Source organism: Pezoporus flaviventris, unplaced genomic scaffold (genome assembly GCF_033815535.1).
Source record: "Pezoporus flaviventris isolate CSIRO_AGI_PZ_B2104156 unplaced genomic scaffold, CSIRO_AGI_Pfla_v1 ptg000015l, whole genome shotgun sequence".
NCBI classification, from domain to species: domain Eukaryota; kingdom Metazoa; phylum Chordata; class Aves; order Psittaciformes; family Psittacidae; genus Pezoporus; species Pezoporus flaviventris.
In genome coordinates, this window is record NW_026892563.1 from 6,910,079 (window position 1) to 6,931,840 (window position 21,762).

General features: G+C 40.1%; 1 protein-coding gene across 1 annotated transcript; it reads right to left on the reverse strand.

Moving 5' to 3' along the window:
* Positions 1-4,811: 4,811 nt before the first annotated feature.
* On the reverse strand, positions 4,812-7,423 carry NR0B1 (nuclear receptor subfamily 0 group B member 1). The gene is made up of 2 exons (XM_061454505.1): positions 6,667-7,423; positions 4,812-5,353 (listed from the first exon to the last, which is right to left on the reverse strand). The coding sequence occupies exons 1-2, from the start codon at positions 7,256-7,258 to the stop codon at positions 5,109-5,111; spliced, it is 837 nt and encodes a 278-aa protein (XP_061310489.1). The 5' UTR covers positions 7,259-7,423; the 3' UTR covers positions 4,812-5,108.
* Between the last annotated feature and the right edge of the window lie 14,339 nt (positions 7,424-21,762).

Here is a 21,762-nt window from a genome sequence, read left to right on the forward strand (position 1 = left end):
GTGTGCTTGTATAAACAATTGTGTGGTTATTTGCCTAGGCACAGTGTGAATATCTAAAAGAAACTGAGCCAATTTCATCACTGACATAAGCAGTGAAATGACTACTGATTTATATCAATGATGTGAAGGATTTGTAATTTGCATACAGTGCCAGCTAACAAGTTATAGCCCTGTGCCCTCACAGTACTTGTTGATTTGACATTTTTGTTAAAGTTCCTCTGCCAGTCTCTATTGAAACTTACTTGTGTACATTTCAGATTTAAAATAGTAGACTACCCTAATTTAAAATAAATATTGTCTGTTAATGCAATATGGGGGTGCAGATCTCAAGCTGCACCTCAAAATTTCAAAATGAATTGATACAATATTTGCTTACACTATTATGGACTTTCTTTCAATGAAAGAAAAACAGATCACCAACTGGCTTTTTGAAATTTTATTTTATTTTTTGCCATATATTGCAATGTGAAGGTCCACTAGAGAAATAAGTTCTGCCATTGAAAAGAGATGAAAATGACTGACAATATAATAGATTCAAGCCAGCATATGAGGCCAATTCAAAACAAGAAAATTTCAGTTGCAGAACCAAACCTTTGAGAGCAACGTTACTGCTTATTAGGCAGTATTTGTAGCCTACCCACAACAGCAAAATGCTCCAAACTATAGTTTGAAAGACTACCAAAGCAAAGCTTACGTATAAAACTTGGAAAAGTAAGATTATGAATAAATGTCATGCTTTTCCTTATCTAAAAGAAATACTCATAACAATATTAAGTAAAAATGCAGGTTGGTTTCTAAATTATCCTTTCTCAGATCTCCTCGGAGAAAAGAATATCATGCAGTGGTAACCTCTGTCAAACAGTGCCTTGTGATGAGAAGCCAGTGACCTGACTGATTGTGCCACAGTACTGACCACAAGCAATGGGCATCTATGCTGAGGTGGGTGGGAACAGCTTTTTCCACAGCACTGCTTCTATCTGAGGCAGACACTGTGGGGATTGCAGAATTAAATTGCTTGGGAGGCTGCTTTGAGTTAAAACGCCTCTAACATCCCAGGGGCTGAAAAACGCCCTGTGCTGATGAGCTAATTCATTCCCAGAATGCCAGGGACAGAAAGCAAATGGAATAATGCTTAAAAATCCTCAGAAGTCATGTTAATAAGTGGTACCTTTAAGAGCATGACAAGAAATTATGCACAGAGCTCATAGCACAGTGAAGCACTGCTCACCAGAAGACAGAGGAGTCAGGTTTTTACCTTTGCAGGAGTCCCAGATAGCTGACAGAGGTCTTGTCCACTATCCCTTCGGACACCTGAAGCTCCCCCACTCCTCCTATTAAAGGTTATGTTACCATGGTTACAGCCTACTCCTGTGTGCCTAGCCTTCTCCCCTGCCTGTCTGAGGCTTTCAGCATGAACCACGGTGCCAGGAACAGCCAGAGAGATCACCTCTTGTGTTACTCGGTGGCCATAGACATGTAGGCTCTCCAGCTCAGAGTGCACCCACCCTGCACAGGACAGAGTTGGAACATTAAAGAATCTAGCCCAGTACTTCTCCTATCCAGTAGAAAAACTGTGCTATAGAGCACCAAGGGTCCAAAGTCTAGGGCAACATTCATATCTGCTAAATTCTGTGATCAACATGTTCTCACAAAGACTGAGCAGCTTGCTTTTCTTGCTTGCATAGCTGCCACTTGTTGCCCCTTCTTCAGCAGTGACACAAGTGGAGGAGAGAACAGAACCAGTCCTAACCGGTTGGTGAGGATGCCTGTGTCCTCTTCTGTGTCAGCTTCTGGGCTAGGTTCTTCTCTGCTCTGCAATGTTTCCTGGACTTGACACAGAGTCCTCCCACAAGGAACCTTTTGCTCAAGCTCTGACCTGTCTTATGAGTTACATACTCTTTCCAGCTGCTTCCAGTCAGCTCTTGGCACATTGTCCCCACACTAAAATCAGACCTTTCCCCACTGTTCTAAAACCATACAGGTCTCTTCTCTCCCATTCCTGCTTGGTTCGTCTCATCCTCAGCTTGGCTCCTCCTACAAGTCCTTTCTTAATTTCTTGTTTTGTCATTCTTGTTCATCTGACCTATGAAGAGATAATTCTTTTTGTCAGTTCTCTGCGGAAAGCCTTGATAAATTAGTTTTTCCTTTCAGATTTCCTACTTATTGTTTCCAGGTGCTTTCATTTGAATAGACAACAGCAACATGACTAACAGTATTGCTGGTCCAAGAGAAATGGGTTATAGTGAGTTCAAGGTGGATTTGTTGTGCACGGAAGCAATATTTTTCATGACAACTTCAGAAAATTGAGCAGAATACAGAATTTGTTCAGATATCAAACCTGTAGATGTGAGCAGGTCCACCTGAGTGATGAAAGCATTTGTATTTTAGTGGCACAATAGATCCAAACAGTCTCAAGGTGACTGTTCAGCTGAAAATCCTTGCCTGTGACCATGGTTCGGCTATTACAGCTAATTGTTAGGAATGCTGCCAACAAGTCTCCTCTGCCATCCAGCAGAAAAGTCTGAACAGTAGTGTGTGTATTAACAAATTCTCAGTGGTGATGAAGTTGTTTTAGTCTGAGGCTGTTGAATTTTTTTAGTCCTTACCAAGATTCATCATATGCCACTAACCACCATTTAAATGTTTTATCATCACGCTTTATGCTTGATGATATGCTGGAGATTTCTTTGTCAGGCATCCTTGAAAGATAACTGTTGTAAGATCATATGCTGTTTACAGTGAAGGAGGGAAACATATACCCATATTTATGTTACAGAGATCTTAGATAAGCTCAGAAGCTATTGAAAACTCACAGAACATTTATACATACACACTAGATAATTCTCTGTATATATATGTTTATATATGCGTATGTTTATATTTCTCCAGGTTGAACAGCCCCAACTTCCTCAGCACCTCCCGTATGAAGACAGGCTGAGGAAGTTGGGGCTGTTCAGCCTGGAGAAGGGAAGGCTCTGTGGAGACCTCATAGCAGCCTTCCAGTATCTGAAGGGGGGCTAAAGGGATTCTGTGGATGGACTATTCATTAGGGACTGTAGTGATAGGACAAGGGGTAATGGGTTAACGGTTAAACAGGGGAAGTTCAGATTGGATATAAGGAAGAAATTCTTTCCTGTTAGGGTGGTGAGGCACTGGAATAGGTTCCCCAGGGAGGTTGTGAATGCTCCATCCCTGGCAGCGTTCAAGGCCAGGTTGGACAGAGCCTTGGGTGATATGATTTAGCGTAAGGTGTCCCTGCCCACGGCACGAAGGCTAGAAGTTGATGATCTTAAGGTCCTTTCCAACCCTAACAATTCTGTGATTCTATGATTCTATGATTCTATGATATTTGCTATATGTTTTGTACACACATATGAAAGCATCAACATAACATAAAGACTAAGACTGCTGAGTGGGTCTGAAGCATGGACTGGTAGTGAAGAGAACTTAGATGCTTTGTGTTCTTTCGAATTTTTGGGGAGCTCCTCAGAGCACACAACCTTACCCAGAGTTAAATGAGCGCCAGAAGAGTGTGCATTTAGGCTACACCATTACTTTTTAAGATGGGACGTGCATTTCTTGCTTTGTTTCGTTTGCTCTGTGACAGTATCCTAGTCCATGATGAGGTACTTATTGACACAGCAATACAAACTTCAGTGACAGTACTTATGGATCAACTTGTTCCCCTAGAAATTTTTGGCTACCATTTTCTGTAACTTATATCTGGGTAGGCACAAGACAGCAACAATCCCCCCAGTCCCCTAGCTGAATGTAGGACCTGTGATTATCCTCTGTGCAAGATGGCAGCAAAAGAAAGATCTTCAGACTTGTTCCTCAATCCCACCCCCCCATCTTTATTAAGGAGAGTAACTGCTTCAACTTTATAGTGTTTTAAAAAACACTTACTGATAGTGGTAAATGTATACGTAAATGATACATAGAATTACCAATACCTGATTCTTTGGGAACACTTTCACACTTCTTTCTCCTTTCTTTAACAATATTCCCCAGGGAAAAGGAGAGAAAATTGCATGCAGAGAAAGGAAAACCATGAAAAAAGTACCCCTTAAATAACTGATTTTCCCTTTCTGATTTTATGCTTAGAAGAGTTTTTTCAACAAAAACACAACTGCTTAGGAGAAAGGATCAAGCTCAAGACAAAAGCAAATAAATGTAGAAGCTTGATGCTTAAACATATTCATGCTAGGTGAACAAATTCTGACAGATGTGCCAGTGGTATACCATGTCTCAGCAGTAATTTTGTATTTGGAAAAAGTAGTCTGAAAAACCCGGCTATGGAAATTCCAGCTAGGAATTACCAAGGTGAAAAGCAAAGTGTGGAGTCGACACCAGTAGTTCTCCTAACCCTATTCAGCATTTGCTGTTCAGATATTTTTAGAGGTGCTTTTCTTTTTTTTATTCTTTTGGGGAATAGAGCTACTTTGTTCTCCTTGAGCCCAACACATGTTGAATGCTATGTTTTCCTGTAAGTATCAGAGTTGACCAAGCTACTTTAAGACTCAAAATATTCCTAACGCATCTTCCCCATATGGAAGAAAACATTAGGGGAATAGTTTCTTTAATATTATTCAAATACTTCAACTCTGTTGAAGTCAATAGAAGCAGTTCACTGACTGCAAAAAGCCTTTGATAGAGACAGTACTTGAACTAGGAGTAGAACAGTGGCTCTTCTAATGTTACTGAAATATGCAAAGTAAATGGCTTGTTCATTGCCCCTTTCTGTATGTCAACTACATTTAAAATGTAAACCTAAACTGCCACTTACTTTTAAAAAGCAGGGATTACTCACCTTGAAAGTATAATATAGTAACTGTGACCTTTATTCAGAAACATGGTACAAGAAGAGCCAGTCGACTTTGGATATGAACACTGTCCACAACTTTAAAGCTTGTTTTGATGACTGCAGTCTTATTCTAAAACCACTGTGTTCAATAAAAATTAATTTCAGAACTTGAAGAATATTTTATTTTGGAATACAAAAATACTGCCTATGTAAAAACCATAAGTTAGTTTATTTACAGTACTTTACACTATTCTGCTCTAGGGCTTCCTTCGCAATGGACTTATTTTCATTATTTTACGGGTCCTTATAATTTTGCACAAAGCATTTCCAAAAGCATGTCATCCATGTTCACTGCCCCAATGATGGGCCTAAAGAATAATTCAGCAATCACATTAGCATTAATAGATCTCAGCAAAGATAGAACAACATTCAGCTTGGCAAATCTGGCTTCATCACCTCTGTGAATGAGTCTGACATGTTCATTTAGAGCTTGTTGTGCTTCCCTCTGCAGTCCTTCAATATACTGTGTACACTGCAGTCCAGGTAGATCTGAAAAGAAGAATAAATTATTTCATTTACATAGGTTTTGTTTGTAAAACAATATTATTTTTACTGAAAAACTGCTAACAGCTTACACATTGAATTTATCACTCAAGGACTGAAGCAAATGCGGTTGCTAGAGGACTTCTTGTATGAAGAATCAACATTTCAAATTTCATAGGGCAGTTTAGAATCTTATGTAGGTGTTCCAGACACTCAGTACTGTTCTTCACTGCACAAACTTGAAATATGTTTGCATACATTCTCTTAAGTGTTGAATAAATTAACTGATAAAGCAAAACCTTTAATTGCAGAATGCTCTCCAAAACACCTTTATAGTGGCAAATGCAATCTGTAAACAGTGGGGAAGGCAATAAAAATAACTCATTAACTTGTTCACTTCAACAAAGTGCATTATTCACATGTAAGCATCTTCTGACAACTGCTTCTGAATATCTCCAGGTTACAAGTGGCAAGAAGCATTAACTCCAACGTAGGACAGTTTCCTGGTGAATCGCAGTAAAGATACTGAAGGACGGGGAGTACAGAATCTCCCCATTCAGCCTAACAATTTCACAGTGGGGGTGCAGGAAGAGCCCCGTCCCACCCCTACAAGGTAGTGCATACCTGGGGAGTGACACATGCAGCCCGTCAGCTATCTTGTAGGTAAGGCACGACATGGCAATCAATCACTCGTTAAGAACTCCCTTTACGGAAGTCTCCACAAAGAGAGATGGGGGGTTGGGGGAGGAACTCCACATCGTAAATACTACACACAAAGCAGAAGCAGCACTTTGTTCCTGGAGGCCCTGGGACTTCTCTTGCTTTCTGCCGGGGAAGCCCGCTCGACCCTGGGGGCCGGTGACCCGCTCCAGCCGCCGCCCCCCAAGGAGACCCCGCCAGGCGCGCGGCTCCGAAACAAACCGGGAAGTGCGGCTGGCTCCTAACCCCTAGGCGACTGCCGCGGGTTTGTTTAGCTCGCAAAAAGACTCTGCGGAAGGCACCAGCCCCTGGGACACCCCATCCAGCAGCAGCTGGACCCCCTCCACCCTGTAACGGCAGGCGGCGCGGCCGCGAACGGCTCCCTGCATAGGACAGTGTGTGAAACCTTGCTCCGCGAACCCCTCCCCCGACACGTCTATCCCGCTGAGGAAGAGCCCCGGGTCCCGTCCCCGTCGTCCCCGTCGTCCCCCCCCCCCCCGGCTACAATGGGGACACAGACTGGTTCTCCCCATCATCCCTCTCCCCGCTACCCCCACCGATTCCCTGAGGGAGAGGAGAGAGACCCCCCCCCCGCCGCACCACCCCGGCTGGTTACTCACCCGGGTTGAAAAGCACCGTCCCCTTGAGGTAAGCGTACTCTTTGGTGCTGATATCCAGGCTCCAGCACTTGGCCAGGAAGCCCTTGATAGCCTGAATCTCGCCGGTCGAGGGCAGGTGCGGACCGTGGTGCGGCTGGCCCGGCGCCTGTCCCCGCGGCGGGGGCTGCTCGCCCTGCCGCCGGGTGGTGAGGATTCTCTGCAGCATGCTGGGCTCCGCGCTCTCCACCGTCTCCAAGTGCACCCGGTCCTGCGCCAGTCCCAGGAGCAGCAAGGGAGCCCAGCAGCTGCGGACCAGCAGGAGCTGCTCCTCCAGAGGCAGCTCCTGGAAGCAGGGCACGTTCTGGACGAAGCGCAGCGTTTTCACCAGCACCCCCGAGGCCGCCTTGCAGGCTACCTGCGGGCTCCTCAGGGCCACCCGCCGCCTCAACCCGCATGGGCAGCTGCGGGACGCCTGCCCCTGCCCTCGCCCCTGCCTCTGCCCCGGCCCCGGCAGCGGTGCCGCCCGCTCCTCGCTTCTGAGGATGCTGTAGAGGATGCTGCTGTGCCTCCGGCTGTCCGCGCAGCAGCGGCAGCAGCGCTCCACGCACGCCATAGCACCCGAGGGTACGGCGCCGGCAGGACTGAGCGGAGCTGAGGTGCCCGGGAGGCTCAGCGGGGTCGTCCCCGCTGTCTCGGCCCGCCGGGATGCGTGCACTGCTCGTCCTCTGCCCGGCTCGTAACTTATTTATAGCCGCCGACTGTGTGTGTGCGTGCGTGTGTGTGCGTGCCTGTGTGTGTGCAGCTGCAGGCGTGTACCGGAGGTTCAAAGGGGCAGATGCTTTACTGGCTGGAAAAGAGAGAGGGGAATAGAATGAAATAAAACCCTCCTCCTCCTCCTCCTTTGCCGAGACAGCGATACCTAGAGGGAGCCGGCGAGCCGGCCGCCCCTGCCGGTACCCCTGGCCCGGTTTAAATTATGCCGGGCGCCTTGGAGCAGGGCTGGGCAGTACGATGAAGGCAGCTCAGGTCGCCGCCTGAACAAGCTGCCGCTCACCCCGAGACCCCCGCGGGTTCTCGTCGCAAAATCGCGACTGGCCCAGCTGCACTCCCCACGTGTAGCCGAGCGGCCTGGGGCAGGAGGAAGGAGAGGTGTACTGGGGTGAGGGTGGAATTGGTCCGAATAATAAAATCCAAGCAGGAGGGGAAAAAAAGAGATGCCACTTATGATACCAAGGGCTTTCGATATACCTGTCCTAAGGAGTGATGCCACATGTGCCTAAATAACACCTTAGTGCTACTGTGTGGGGAAGTAGGAACAGACATGTTCTTGCTCAGATTAGAATCATAGAATCATAGAATAGTTAGGGTTGGAAAGGACCTTAAGATCATCTAGTTCCAACCCCCCTGCCATGGGCAGGGACATCTCCCACTAAACCATGTCATCCAAGGCTCTGTCCAACCTGGCCTTGAACACTGCCAGGGATGGAGCATTCACAACCTCCCTGGGCAGCCCATTCCAGTGCCTCACAACCCTTAGAGTAAAAAGCTTTTTCCTTATATCCAACCTAAACTTCCCCTGTTTAAGTTTTAACCCATTACCCCTTGTCCTGTCACTACAGTCCCTAATGAAGAGTCCCTCTCCAGCATCCTTATACGGCCCCCTTCAGATACTGGAAGGCTGCTATGAGGTCTCCATGCAGCCTTCTCTTCTCCAAAAATATTTAGGGTGGCTCTGTGAGGTTGGGTGCAATCTCCCTCCATCAGGGCGCCCTTGGGCTGACACTCCCACAGCATCCATGTGAATTCCCTGTGAAATCATCCACCATGAACAATCCCCTTCTTCTGCTTTACAGTGAGAGGCCCATGTGTCTGGTCATATGTTGTTCCATCCATCAGTTTAAAACATGCCCATTTTCCTCTCAGGCTCCACTTGGCCTAATGTGAATCTTTCCTCCTAGACATAGATACCCACTTTTCTGAGACAAATTTTCTTCAAGTGGCATATGGACTTTTAAGCAAGGAAATAACCTGGCAGGCCTTGATGTTTACACAGGAGGGATAGGGGACTAGTGATTGTCCAAATGTGATTTTACCCTAAAATGGAAAAAAAAAAAAAAAAAAAGCCCCTTTAGTTTCTCAGTTAAGCTAAGTAGTACAACCGAATGTAGCAGACAGGAGTACTTAATCACTACAGAAAGTAAAGAGTTACTTCTGGCTGCTGCATATGAGCTAAAACAGAAACATGTTTCATGTGATCTGGAAGAGCCTTGGCCCAGATTTAGAAAAAGTAGCCAGTCGCAGGCAACCTTCTGTACCTGCTCCATCGGCATCTTCTACCAAGGAACAGCTGAACTACCCCTGGAAAGCTGCATTTTCTTTGAATAAATGTATGCATGTTTTTTAAACAAATACCATTGAGTGCTTTGGATGTTTCAGAAACAAAATAACTTTAAGCTGGATCTGAACAATTTATTTTCCATGTAAGTCAGCCTTACCCTGTCAGCTTACATAGGTAGAGTTGTATAGTCATTTCTGTCTAAGCATTTCTTCATGATTGGACTCCAAAGATATATTCTTTACAAATAGCACAACAGGCACTTTATATAAACCTATATAAGGCACTTGTGTGTTACCTGCCTCAAGTAAGCCTTGTTTTTCAAATGCAGGCTGTCCAAAATCTAGATTATCATACCCATGAAATGCATTTTTCTCCACGGACCTAAATGTGGTAAAGCTCTTTACTGGCTTTGCAGTAGTAGAGAACTGTTACATTTTATCACTGAAGTAATGTCTGCAGTTTGAAGACAGGTCAGTTTTGCCCTTGGAAATAATGTCTTTTCACCCAAGATCCTTTCAAGGAAGAAAAAAAAAAAAAGGCTTAGAATTTCAAAAGAAATAATATAAAGCATTATCGATCTTTTCATTTGAATAGTAATGGTAATGGGAAAACACTAATTTATTTGTCTAAAACATATCCTTTACGTTCTAGATTTTTCCTGTTAGCAGTATTTTCTTAAGCCGTTAGGATTTTAGAGGGTTTCTTTTTAGTCCTTTTCCTTATTCTTAGTTTAGAGGTGGTTTGGTTGGTGTTGGGTTGGCTTTGGTTTTGGGTTTTTTTGAAGGGAGAGAGGATCTGCTAACTTCAGAGATAAATCTTGCCAAGTTTTAGAAAATGATCATCCCTGAGCTTTAGTTGGCTTCAGTAGCACTTCTCCCATGAGGTACATATTACTAGACTGACTGTGGAATCTGACTGTGGTTTTCATGATCTTGTAACTTGGAAGGTATCTATGAGAAAGCATGGTAGACTTGAGACTCAGATCACTGCCTTTGCAATTTCAACTTTGCACTCCAGCTATGGGAATGCTCTGCTTCTTATGGGACGCTGCTTACAGAGGGCCACGAACTTTTAGGCACTATGACTTTTATGCCATATCTGCAATAGAAATTTTTCTGTTAGCAATATTGGTTGCAGGTGTTTAATTTTTCAAAGCATTTCTTTCAACCAAGCCTCAAATGTAGATGCAGTTCAACTCATATGATGATTTTGCTGACACAGTTCCTTTTCTAACCCAACCTGTACAAGAAGTCTTTGTCTTTGATAACTATGTAAAAATGGGTATCCCATATTGAAACTGAAGCTTAATTTATTATTCAGTGCCAGAAATTATATTACTGTAATTACCTTCTCTCATAAGTGCATGTAAGTACTCTTTTATCTCTTTCTAACTCTAATGTATCCTAATGTATAGGATATTTTATTTGGCGTAGATCATCTCTTCCCCAGCTAAAATATTACGAATGTCCCAGAAATATTTATTAGTGTTTTTCACATTGACATTTAACAATTTGAATGACCTTTATTTTCAAGTCTAACTTCTGCCTGTCCATACCATTCAAGCTAAATTAAAGGCAATAAAGCTTTCTATTCAAACCCAAAAAGAAAACAAAATCCCTCACAGACAATTAATTGCATTTTGATGGAAAATGTGCTGAAAACACTTATAGCAAAAAGTGGATGTGTCTGGTTTCTGCTGAAAGATCTGATACTCATGTAATACTAAGCTCCTTGAGGTACAGTCACAAATAGTGATGTGTTTCCAGACAAAGGATTGCTTGTTTATGACTTTTTTCTTTTTTTTTTTCCTAACTGAGACAAAAGCCTTAGATATGAAGGTGATACAGTGCAGTCTTGGCAGCCTTATGCTTTCGTGTTGCTCGTCAGTGTCTCTGTATTCATCTGGTAGCACATTTGGTTCTTGGCCAGAGGGCAAGACTTCAGTTTCAGAACAAGACCAAACAAGCATTTGTTTTTATGTCGTCAGTGCTTTAAGTGCACCAGTAGCATGAGAGAGACCTTTTCTTCCAGTGGGGAACTGGATCCTGATATCCTCTACATACCTGCTACCTCTTCCAGTATAAGTGCTGAAAAATAAAATTTGTTCTTAAGATCAGATGTAAAACTGAGGCTTGATTTGGTGATTAGCATAAATTAAGTTAAAAAAAAAGAGTTGAATGTGGAATTTGTTATAAGGTTATGGTTAGCAAAATGTCATTTGTTAGAAAAGAAATACTCGATTAAAGCAAGGTTTTGGAATTTAAGTATATTGCTGTTTTTCATGCTTTTCCCGTTGTGACTGTCCATTTGTTAGATTGACCACTGGTCATAGTTTACCTGTTTTACTGAGGTGTTTACTTGAAAGTAAGCGGGGATTAAGGGAAAAGTATCACCATGAGTAGTGTTCTGTAAGATGTACTACATATTCTTGGTGGCACTGCTGCCTCCTTCCTTGATGGGCCTCCTTCCTTAGGAGGAGCATGCTGAGAGCCTGTTGATGCTGTCTGAGCCAAAGACAGTTGATGGGTACTCAGTTAAGAGATGCTAACCTGAATTTACAGAGCTTTTGCAACTTCCCCATGGCTGCAATTTGGCTGTGTTACTGTATCCCATCACCTGCTCACCTAGCCATATGTTTTTTTTCTGGATAACAATGAGCTTATGGTGACATTTGTGTGGAGTTAGCCAGAGTATATAAAAAACAGAGTTTAAACCAGATTTAGACCTTTCTGCCAGCTGTGTGAATGTAGTTGTCTAATCTGGTATAAACTGTAGCAACGCAAAATCAGCCTTTTAACAAACCCAAACCTGTAAAAGGAGTTTTCTTTTGGTTTGGGTTTTTTGGTTAGTTGGTTGGTTTTGGGTTTGGATCTTTCTTGGGGGGGAGTTGGGGTTGGGTTTTTTTGTTAGATCAGTGCTTTGCATCATGGCATTTTTGTTACAAAAGTAGGAATCCTGAATTTACATTTGCTGTTATTGGACTGTGGACTCACTGTCATATTTCTACTTGCAGATAGCCAATTTGAGGAGGCCTTTACATGTCTCATAGTAAATCACCTTTTTTTCTCATACCCATGTGCTAATTCACCTTAGCTAATGCAGCTAGGCTTCAAGGGAGGCAAAATTAGGGGAAGAGAAGCCACACTGTAAACATTTTCCAGCGAAATGTGCTCAGTGTTAAAAAAGGTTAATAAATTTCTGAGCTCTGTAAAGAACCATGGGTCCCAGGAATCTAAAACTGTACAGTTAGCTATGCTGCTGGGGGTTGGCCATTTCAGTGTTTAGATGTAAGTACTTTATTTTTTGTCTAAAGTGAGTTAATACAGCTCCCACACATCTGCCAGTGTGGCATATTTAAGGGTGCTGTCCCACAAGACTGGCTGAGCCAATCTAGTATTTCACTGGAGCTGAAAGAGGTGTCTCCCACGGACACACTTGCTGCCGCTACTTTCCTTGTGCCAGCTCTGGCACTCACCTGACTCTTTGGTGAGCCAAACCCTTTCACTAAAGTGGCAGCATTTTATTAACAGTCATTGCAAGAAAGGTAGCAGAGAAGTGAGGTACCTCAAAACATGCTCTCCTTGCTTTATTTTCTCCAGTGATGCTTTTGAAGTTTCTGCCCAACTGGCAAGTCATATCACTCATGATATGACATAGCACGGCCTGGGTGAATCAGGAAAGAATAACACATCTGCCAGTGTACTAAACTGAACTCATTCACCTAGAGATTTAGACGAGTGCCAGAGAGGTGGAAAGGGGTGCCCTCGCCTCACTTCCAAGAATGAGAACAGAAAGGGGAAAAAGCAGAACCACTGCTGCTAGCCATTATTCCACTCAGCCACTATGTGGAATTGCTCCATCAGGGAGGTAAAACCCTAAAGAAAACTTAGGGGTAGGAGAGAGGGCTTGTAGAAAGCTTTGGTTTAAAAATAATCATTTAAAGATCAGTTGAAATTGATCTGTGATCTTTCTAATGACCCTTAGATAAAGGAATTCTGTTATAAAATATTAATGTAGAAAGAACTTCCAATTAATGAGCTTATTAAATTTATTTATCTTGAAGAATACATTGCTGATAGAGAATAACAGATGAGTAATGGCAAAAAGCTGGCAACTTAAATTGTAATAGACTGTTCAAGGTTGTAGCATGAGGAATAAAACCTTTTCTAGTACTACAGTGGCAATAGGGTCTTATGTATCCAATACACCAATTTCTAAGATGAAATTTCTGTATAAATACATCTGTTATTACAACTGATTTTCTGAGACTGACAAGTTCACAAATGTATTTGTGAGTAATATCACAGGATATACTACTAATAAAAAAAATATATACAGTCTTGTAAGTTAGGATCAGTTAACATTTTATCTGTAAAAGGTCAATGTGACGGCTTTTAAAATATGTGCATCTTTCCACAAATTTTAATTCATACTTATTTCATACAAGTTGGATATTTAAAAATATTGTCCTTCTGGTGATATCACTTCTCATTAAATTGAGTTCATGTTAGGTATTAGAGAATGTATTAATTTTCTTTGTACTGTTCTTCATACATGAGTTTAAGAGATGCATAAATGATTTATAGGTGCATCTTTCAAATCTAGAATCTGTATCTCAAATATTTATGATCATCAAATAACTTCTGCAGTTCTTTGGCTACATTCTTTGCTTCAATCACAATCCACCAGTTTTCTGTAACTATACACATTCTGTATCTAACAGGCATATCATTTGGCATTCTGTTCTGCTGGCAGATGAGGTAGACTGCATCTTCAATTTTGCCAAAATAATCAGGTTAGCTTACCCTCCTTAAAGAAAGGATTTTGCTAACCTAGATAAGTTCAACAGAGCTGTATTAGGGAGTGAGTGACTTGTCAGTTATATTGGTACATCTAGTGTTCCTGCAGCCATTGATAGCCCAAAGTACAGTGAGAAGTGCTAACATCTTAATCTCTCAGCTGCAGCCAGACAACATCCTTGGCTGGTCTGAGATTCAGAAAATTTAAGGCTGGCTGGAATCAGCAGTTCCCCTTGTTGGACTTCCTAAAGGCATTTTAAACACTGAGCTTTTGCTGCCCAAAGGGCAACTTCTGCTCATCTCTATGCCTCTGCCAGAAACCATTCAATCTCAGTTCTGAAACTCAGTCCAAGAGATAAAAGCCCACCATTCCACTAGCTGTTTATCTTACTATATAAAATTAACACTGCTGCTACTTTCCAGAGTCAGTTTATAACTTCTAGGGTCCTGATACACCCTACCTTATTAATTTAAGAACAAAGGAATTATCCCTGTCAATAGTAACATCTTTTTTAGAAAAAACTAAACAGTATTTACAATAAGGTAGCAAATAACTTGCTAGAGAAGAGTGAAATAAAATATATTTAGGGTCCTCATAATTGAAATTTTCATGTAATGTATTGTGTTAGAAAAGTGCACACAGTTTTATGAAAAAGAAAAAAAAGAAAAGAAAAAATTGAGAGTATTTGAATCTTCTGATGCTTCGCAGCCTACAGGCTTGAGTGCTTAGGGTTGTATTTTTTTAGGTTCACTTTCTGAAACCTTTGACTACTTGGATAGTAACACTGAAATCAATAACATAAATTTTTCTGATCACCCCCCCCCACAAATCAAGGATTGTGTGCTATTTCAGAGTTAATTGTTCAATAAGGGTGTAATAGACCATCAATTTAACAATGTTTAGATTGTTCTGCCCTGAATACTAATCAAGCAATAAAGGAATGTCATTTAGAACTAGAAATTAGTGTGTTTCCACGAAAGCATGCCATTTATATTTTATTCTCTTTTGGATGATTCATATGATCTGTGATCTTTTTTGTATTTGCTTAGAAGCAGCAATGAAAAAGAACATTGATGCATATATACCTTTTTCATTTCATTTTGGTTCAGGGAAAGGAAATAAAAATTAAAATGTTCTTATGATTTAATAATCTTTAATATTATTTGCACTCTTTTACATTTGGTGAATAGGTTTGGTGGCTTTTTCGGTGATGAGAATGTAGAGACACTGAATGCTGAATTAAAAGAGGAGGAAATTTGTTTATCTTTACTGAATTATCTGCTGAGGGTTTTTTTTTCAGGACATTCAGGAACATTCAAAGCATTGAGCAGAACAGTTATTGAGAAAAAAAAAAAAAAAATGCTAGTCACCAATATCCATACTAGCAGCCTTAGTTCAGAGCAGCAAAATAGAGTGAAACATGTTGCTGGGTGTGAGGCATCCACGATGGAGGAGAAATATGTGAATGAGCGAAAGAACATGTCTCTACAAAGAAAGGTGAAAGGCACTGCCAGTGTATGGTATAGAGTAGCCATAAGATGTACATGTGACATAGAAAATGAAGGGCAGTAAGCGGGCCTGTTGAGTAAAACTTTAGCTTAGAAAACTGGAAGTGGAAAATTTTGAAGTTATAAGGAATAGAGAAAGGAAAAGGAAAAAGAACTGGAAATACACTAGAGGTTGCAAGAGGACAGAGACCTCTTGAGGACAGAGACCTTTTATGGACACACAGAAGATATTTGGTCCATAGAAACAGGAAAGATCGGTAAAATACATTCTTCATTTTGGTAACCTGCTGTTAGGGGGTTGGTTAATTTGGGTTTGGAAACAGGGTAGGGAGTTGGATTTAGAGAAGGAAACATCTTTTTCTCCTTCTAACCTTTGGAAACTATACTTCATGTAGTGCTCTCTAGTGAAATTTCACAAGAATGTGACTATTTCTCTATTTCACTAATTTTGCTGTAATCTCAAGGCATGTCTTTCAAGGTTTTGGGTTTGAAAACATTTAGAAAAGGAAGATCGAGAATTCCTTCTTTCGCACTTTCCTCTTTTATTTTGCTTACCAGTATGTACTGTGCAGAGTATCCACATCAGAAATAGAACCACCCCTGCCATTCCCAAAACTAAAATGTCATTGTTGCCACTTAATTCTCTCTTTTTTTGTATCCAGAAACATACTAATTTTAAATCTTTCCCTCTTTTCAAGGTCAGGTTTTCTCCATACACCTGTAAAACAGTAAATCACATCATTACCTTGGATTTTTAATCTCAGAATTTCAGGAGCATGGACTGAGAAAGAGATCTTAATACCTAAAACTTTTAGGAATGACATGAGGGATAGTTTGGAGTAAACCAGCCATGTTTACATATGACTTCTTACTTTTAATTAGACATGTTCTGTCCTTAAAATAGCAGTTCCCACAAAAAGCATAGAAAACTTAATCTCATATTTTGTAGCTTCTTTTTACTTCTCCTAAAGCAGACCTGTGTGCTTTTCTTTGCCAAACTTGAGAATAGTCAGTCCTTTGCACACACAAATCCCAGAGGTTCTCTGGAGACTTCCCTTTCCTCTCTACAGCCTTCTTCCCTTCCATGTCCAAATTCCGTATCAGTTCAGTTCTTATGAAAGTTTTTATGTCATAACCAGACTGAATCTTTGCCAGTCTTTCCTGGTAAACAAAGAGCAGTTTGTTTGGAAGCAAGTTAGACTATAATTAAAAATGTGAAAAGAAGAGAGAGAAAAATTACCTTACTATAACTGAAACTTTGTGAATGTTTGAGTTTTTTTTCAGAGTCTTGCTTACCAAGGATATGAAGAATCTGATTTCCTGCTGTGGTAGATGTTGAACTCCACCCTGATTCATGGCATTCTTCTCTGATCACTGGAATTACACAAGTGGTAGCTCTCATACAAAATTGCAATGCCTTGGACTGTTCAAAGTATGTCCTCTAAGGCTTTATCCATCCCGCAAAGTTAAACAAGTGTAATTTTATTAAATCTAGAAAGAGTAGCAATGATGTGATGGAAATGACAGTCACCATTCAAGTCCTCCAGGCTGTAAGTTACATCATCTTCATTCCTATGGCTATATTAAAGCTACAGTGGTTTCACATCTTCATTTTGATGAGTAGAAGCCATATTCCTAATAACTTTGATTTGTTCCAAGTAATAACTACAACTCCTTGATGTTATGAAACAACATAAAAAGGAAATCCCATGTGTTTCTGGCATATGGTGTCTGTGCTGTACTGTGAGACTGTAATTTGGGAAGGATTATACACCACTGAAAGAAAATTCACAATGTTTTTGCAAAACATTTGAAAGCTGAGGTGATGTTGCTTAAACACCATCATTTCATGTCTCTGTTGCTGACACAGCTCATGTTGAAACAGTTTTATTAAAGTCATTACAGGGTCAATGGAAAATCTCTGTGCATATCTGAAGTATTTTGAATGATTTATGTGAGTCCATGGATATTCATTATGATGATACTCTTTCATGTTTCCATTGACAGGCAGAACAATGTCACCGGTAATGCTGCAAATAAATTATATCATTGTAAAGCTGGACCTTAAATGCAACAAAATTAAATTTAAGATAACTTTTGAAGTTTGACAATTAAGGAAAGTTAAAGGACACATTTCAAGTAGCTCTTGTCACCCTAGATTGCCCTCCTCTGAGTAAGTGTTAACATGCAGTAGGCTTTGTGACACAGAAACAGACATACCTGTAATCTGTGCTATGAGTGCAAGGGAAAGAATGAAGTGAGAGAGCCTGTTCTAAATTCTCTCACCTTGTCTGGTTTATAAGTACTCTGTATCAATACACTGTTTTCAGTGCCAGACATCTAAGAGTACTGCAGTGTTCTGTATTAGCTGTTTGCTGTTATCTGTGGCTGTCAAAAGATTCTCTTCAGTAAGGATTCATGTGTAAGTACTCATAATTATCCTCTGCAATTGTGCAACTAGCCCCAGTGTGTTCATGGATTTCCTGATACAGTCTGCTTTTATATTGTCGTTTATGTAGGATGATAAGTAAACACTGAGATAAGAGTGCCATTGTGCTTAGGAGCTCTATGTCTAATAGTAAGAGACTGACAGCAGTTTGGAACAGGGACTATCGTAACTGACTAAAGAGGTTCAAAGCCAGAGAAGATAGGTAACAGAGTGGTGAAATTATTTGGCTAGAAGTTATTTATCAAATCAAAACCAGAATTCGGAAGCAAATCTATCAGTGGAATTATGGCTTTGTTTAAGCCATCAGCAAATTTTCCCCTAGATGCAAGGAGGCTAAGATTCATCCCACGTATTTATGGCTTCCCTGCTTTATTCCCCATTCCACACCAGACCTAGCATACACCTTAATTTTAAAATATCACAGGCAATAGTCAATGTAGTGCGTTCATTTTGCTGAACATGCAAAAACAAATTGGAAATTTGGTTTTCTCATGAGCAGCTGAAACAGAGGTCAGCTAATTTCCTCTTCAATGAAGCATTAACAAGTGTGAGCAGGATTCACAAAGGTCTGAATCGTGCTGGTTATTAAATGTTCTGGATCACAGTGCCACTTTCAGAGAAATAGTGTAAATTAATACCAATGGAGTACTCAGCATTTCTATTACCAACATTTAGAATATTAGCTTATTTGCCCACTGCTGATGATGTGCCAAAGCCCTTTCCACCCAGTAAATACTCTAGTGCAGTTTAAATTCTGCAAAACTTACCCTTCCACTTTTCTTAATCTACTTTATTTCCTTCTATGGTGTTTTCATGCAGGTGTTAGTTCTCTAAAACCTTTCATAATGATCTAAATTCATCAGAGTGGTATTTTAGTTCTTCATGTTGAATTGCTCAAGTTAAATGAAAATAAACAAGAAGATCGAGTGGGAGAGATGCTAAAACTCCAATTTTCCAATGCAGAAACCTGACACCATGATGAAATTAAGCATATGCTTAATATTCTCCATGACGCTATCTGGAAAAAAAGCCCAAAATTGTGAGTCTCCTAATATGCACAATTTGCATGCTATTATCCTAGCTATGACTGCTGAAAAAGAATGAAAACTACAGTGTTCTAATTCAGTGTTACCTAGTGGGTTAATGAAGGAGAGACTTTATTTTCCCAATTTAAAGCTGTACCTACATGATGACCTTCTTGCACATCACTTATCTACTATCAGAGCATCTAACTGTTCAGCCCAGAGATTTTGGTCAGTGAAACAGCACAGCCTAACAGTCCCATAGTGAACTGATGAAAACAAGTATAAAAATAATGAAACTTGGAGTTTTGTATAGGGAAAACATTGCTCTTTGCTTTAGCAACTTTACATTTGTTTAGCTTCTTTATTGCAGACCAAGAGCCATGCCGAAGGGATTGGAAGCAAGAGGGGTGGAATAGATAGGCAGAGCAAAATTAGTACAGTTGAAGTATGTCTGCAGTTTCTCAGTATATAACACCATTTGCTGAATATCAGAAGATTTATTTGGTGCTTAATTGTATGTAAGAAAGAGATATGTGATTTTTTTTTAATTTTTTTTTAACAAATAGAAAAATGTATGTGACTTTTTATTTCCATTAAATTCACCCTTAAAGGACTGATTCTGACTGAAATATTTTGTTGACTCTTTTCAGTAAACTGATGCATTTATGCTCAACTTTAAGTAGCTTTATTAACTCTATGGTCATATAATCATATGTACTTAGTCCTTTTTGCAGTGCTGGGAATCATGCTTAACTCAGGGTAACGGAGAAAATCTAGTTCCAAAGCGAACCAGCTTTTTTGTTCACTTCTGCCAAGAGAAAAGAAGCAATTTCCATAAATTACCTATGTATATGCCAGGGATGATATTAATTGCTTTATATATATATTCCTGTATGTATTATTGCCTTAGAAATATGTATTTGTACATAATCACCATATGGATGTACTTTATCCATTCTGAAACAATGCAGGTGTTTCTGAAACAGATCATGACAGGATTAATGAATTGAAATGTTCACAATTTGATGACTACTGAAAAGTTGATTGCATTCTTAAAACACTCTAATCAATTAGAGCGAAGATCACAGAGCAATACAGATTTATTTGATTCGTTATCAGATTTAGAAATTTTCATAGAACCTTCTTTGCCATCTTTGGTTCTCATTTTTGTTTAGATCATACAAATGTGTCACAAGAATACAGGTACAGTTCCCAAGAGTTAAAGAAGTAGTATTTTTGAAAAAGGATAAGGAAATGGTTTGAACCTTTAGCTCAGTGTTCAATTTACCAGTCTGGAGATACTCTAAATCTTTTGGTTAAAAGCTAAGAACACTGAATCAAATCCACTGATTTGGAAATAAACTGGGAAAAGGAAAAAGAAAAATAAACAAACACAAAACAAACAAGCAAACAAAAGAAAACCTGCCCACATCACAATAAACGTAAACCAAAAAAACAAAACAAAGGGAAAAAAAAAACAAAACAAAACAAAACAACCAAACCCCCCAGAAAATAGGTTATTTTAAGAAGTGAAGAAAAAAACTATAAGGATAACAAAGAGTGACTGAAAAACAAGTAATGATCTGCAGTGTGATTCAGACAAATAGTTGTATCAGAAAGCTGTTCCGAGAGGTTGTGAACACCTTGATTTACCCTTTAGCTCATTTTGCTAAGATTGAGAACCATCCATCATCCATCCATCCATCCGTCCGTCCATCCATCCATGCATCCATCCACCTATCCATTCATTCATTGCCTTCAATAACTTATAGTTTCTTCTATGGCTAATTATTTTTATATGTTTGAATTAATTTCTGTTTAATCCTACAGGAGGATGGTGAGGTTTTTATTCATTTATTTAGAGTCTGTACCGTACAAAGAAATCTTAGGTGAGCCAAGTCCTAAAACCTGCCAGTGATCAGGGGGAGTAGAAGCTTGATTGCTTTTCATATAAATTGCATCTTATCTTTCTGGGGTTAAGTTAATCCCTAGTTTTCCTTTTCACATCCTGTCTTTTATCACAGTTGTTAACTGCATTACTTAATGCCTAAACCTGTGGAAAGTTCTGTCAGCGCTTAACTTTAGGAACATGATTATTTTCCATGAATTCAAGTAATATGGTCTGAGCACAGTATTTGTAAGCTTTGAATACAGGAGAATATGCCTTTGTGGCTCTTAATTAAATTAAACCTCTCTCTCTCAGTTCACCTCTTTATCATAGCCTTGAAATTTAGACCTGCAATACCTAAATTAAAAGCAAATTATTCAAACAGATTTTGATATTTGGCTTCATTTATTCCTATATTCTTGGCTGCACTTCTGCTATCCGCCATTTTCACCAATGAAAAAAAAAATATATACCTGTCTTATTGGACTCTTTATGCCTTGGCCTCATTCACTGGGAACAGATGGGAACGGTACAAAGGGGATCTTGGAGCAAAAGAACCTTAACTGAAAGAATGCAGAAGAATCATTCCGCATAGCTTGCATACTCAATACAAGACTGGACCATTCTGTTACTTAGAATTCAGACTTATAGAAACACTACAATATGTGTATGAAAAATTTCAAGATCACTAATAGATATTCTATAGACATAATCAGTTTTGCTTTCTTCCTCCCCCTTCCCCACTATACTTCTGTGGCATCAGGCTGTGTCCAGCCAGGCCTAACTCAACCTAACTCAAAACCATTTGTCTTACCACAGGACAAAGAATGTTTTTTTACTCCTTCAAAAAAAATTTCGTCAGTAAACAAAAGTGCCTGAGTCATTTTTCAGTTAGTACACAGTAATATGTTCCTGTCATTACTGGAAAAAGAGAAACGTAGGCTACGTCATGCATCACTGTTGAAGTGGGACTACACTGTGTATTACCTGCTGTCTCAAATAACTTGGTGTTGTCATAGGTAGAGAGACTGAATATCTGCATGTTATTTCAGCAAGGCTTCTAGTGCCCATTTTCCTCTGATGATTTCTTTTTAAATTATTATTATGCC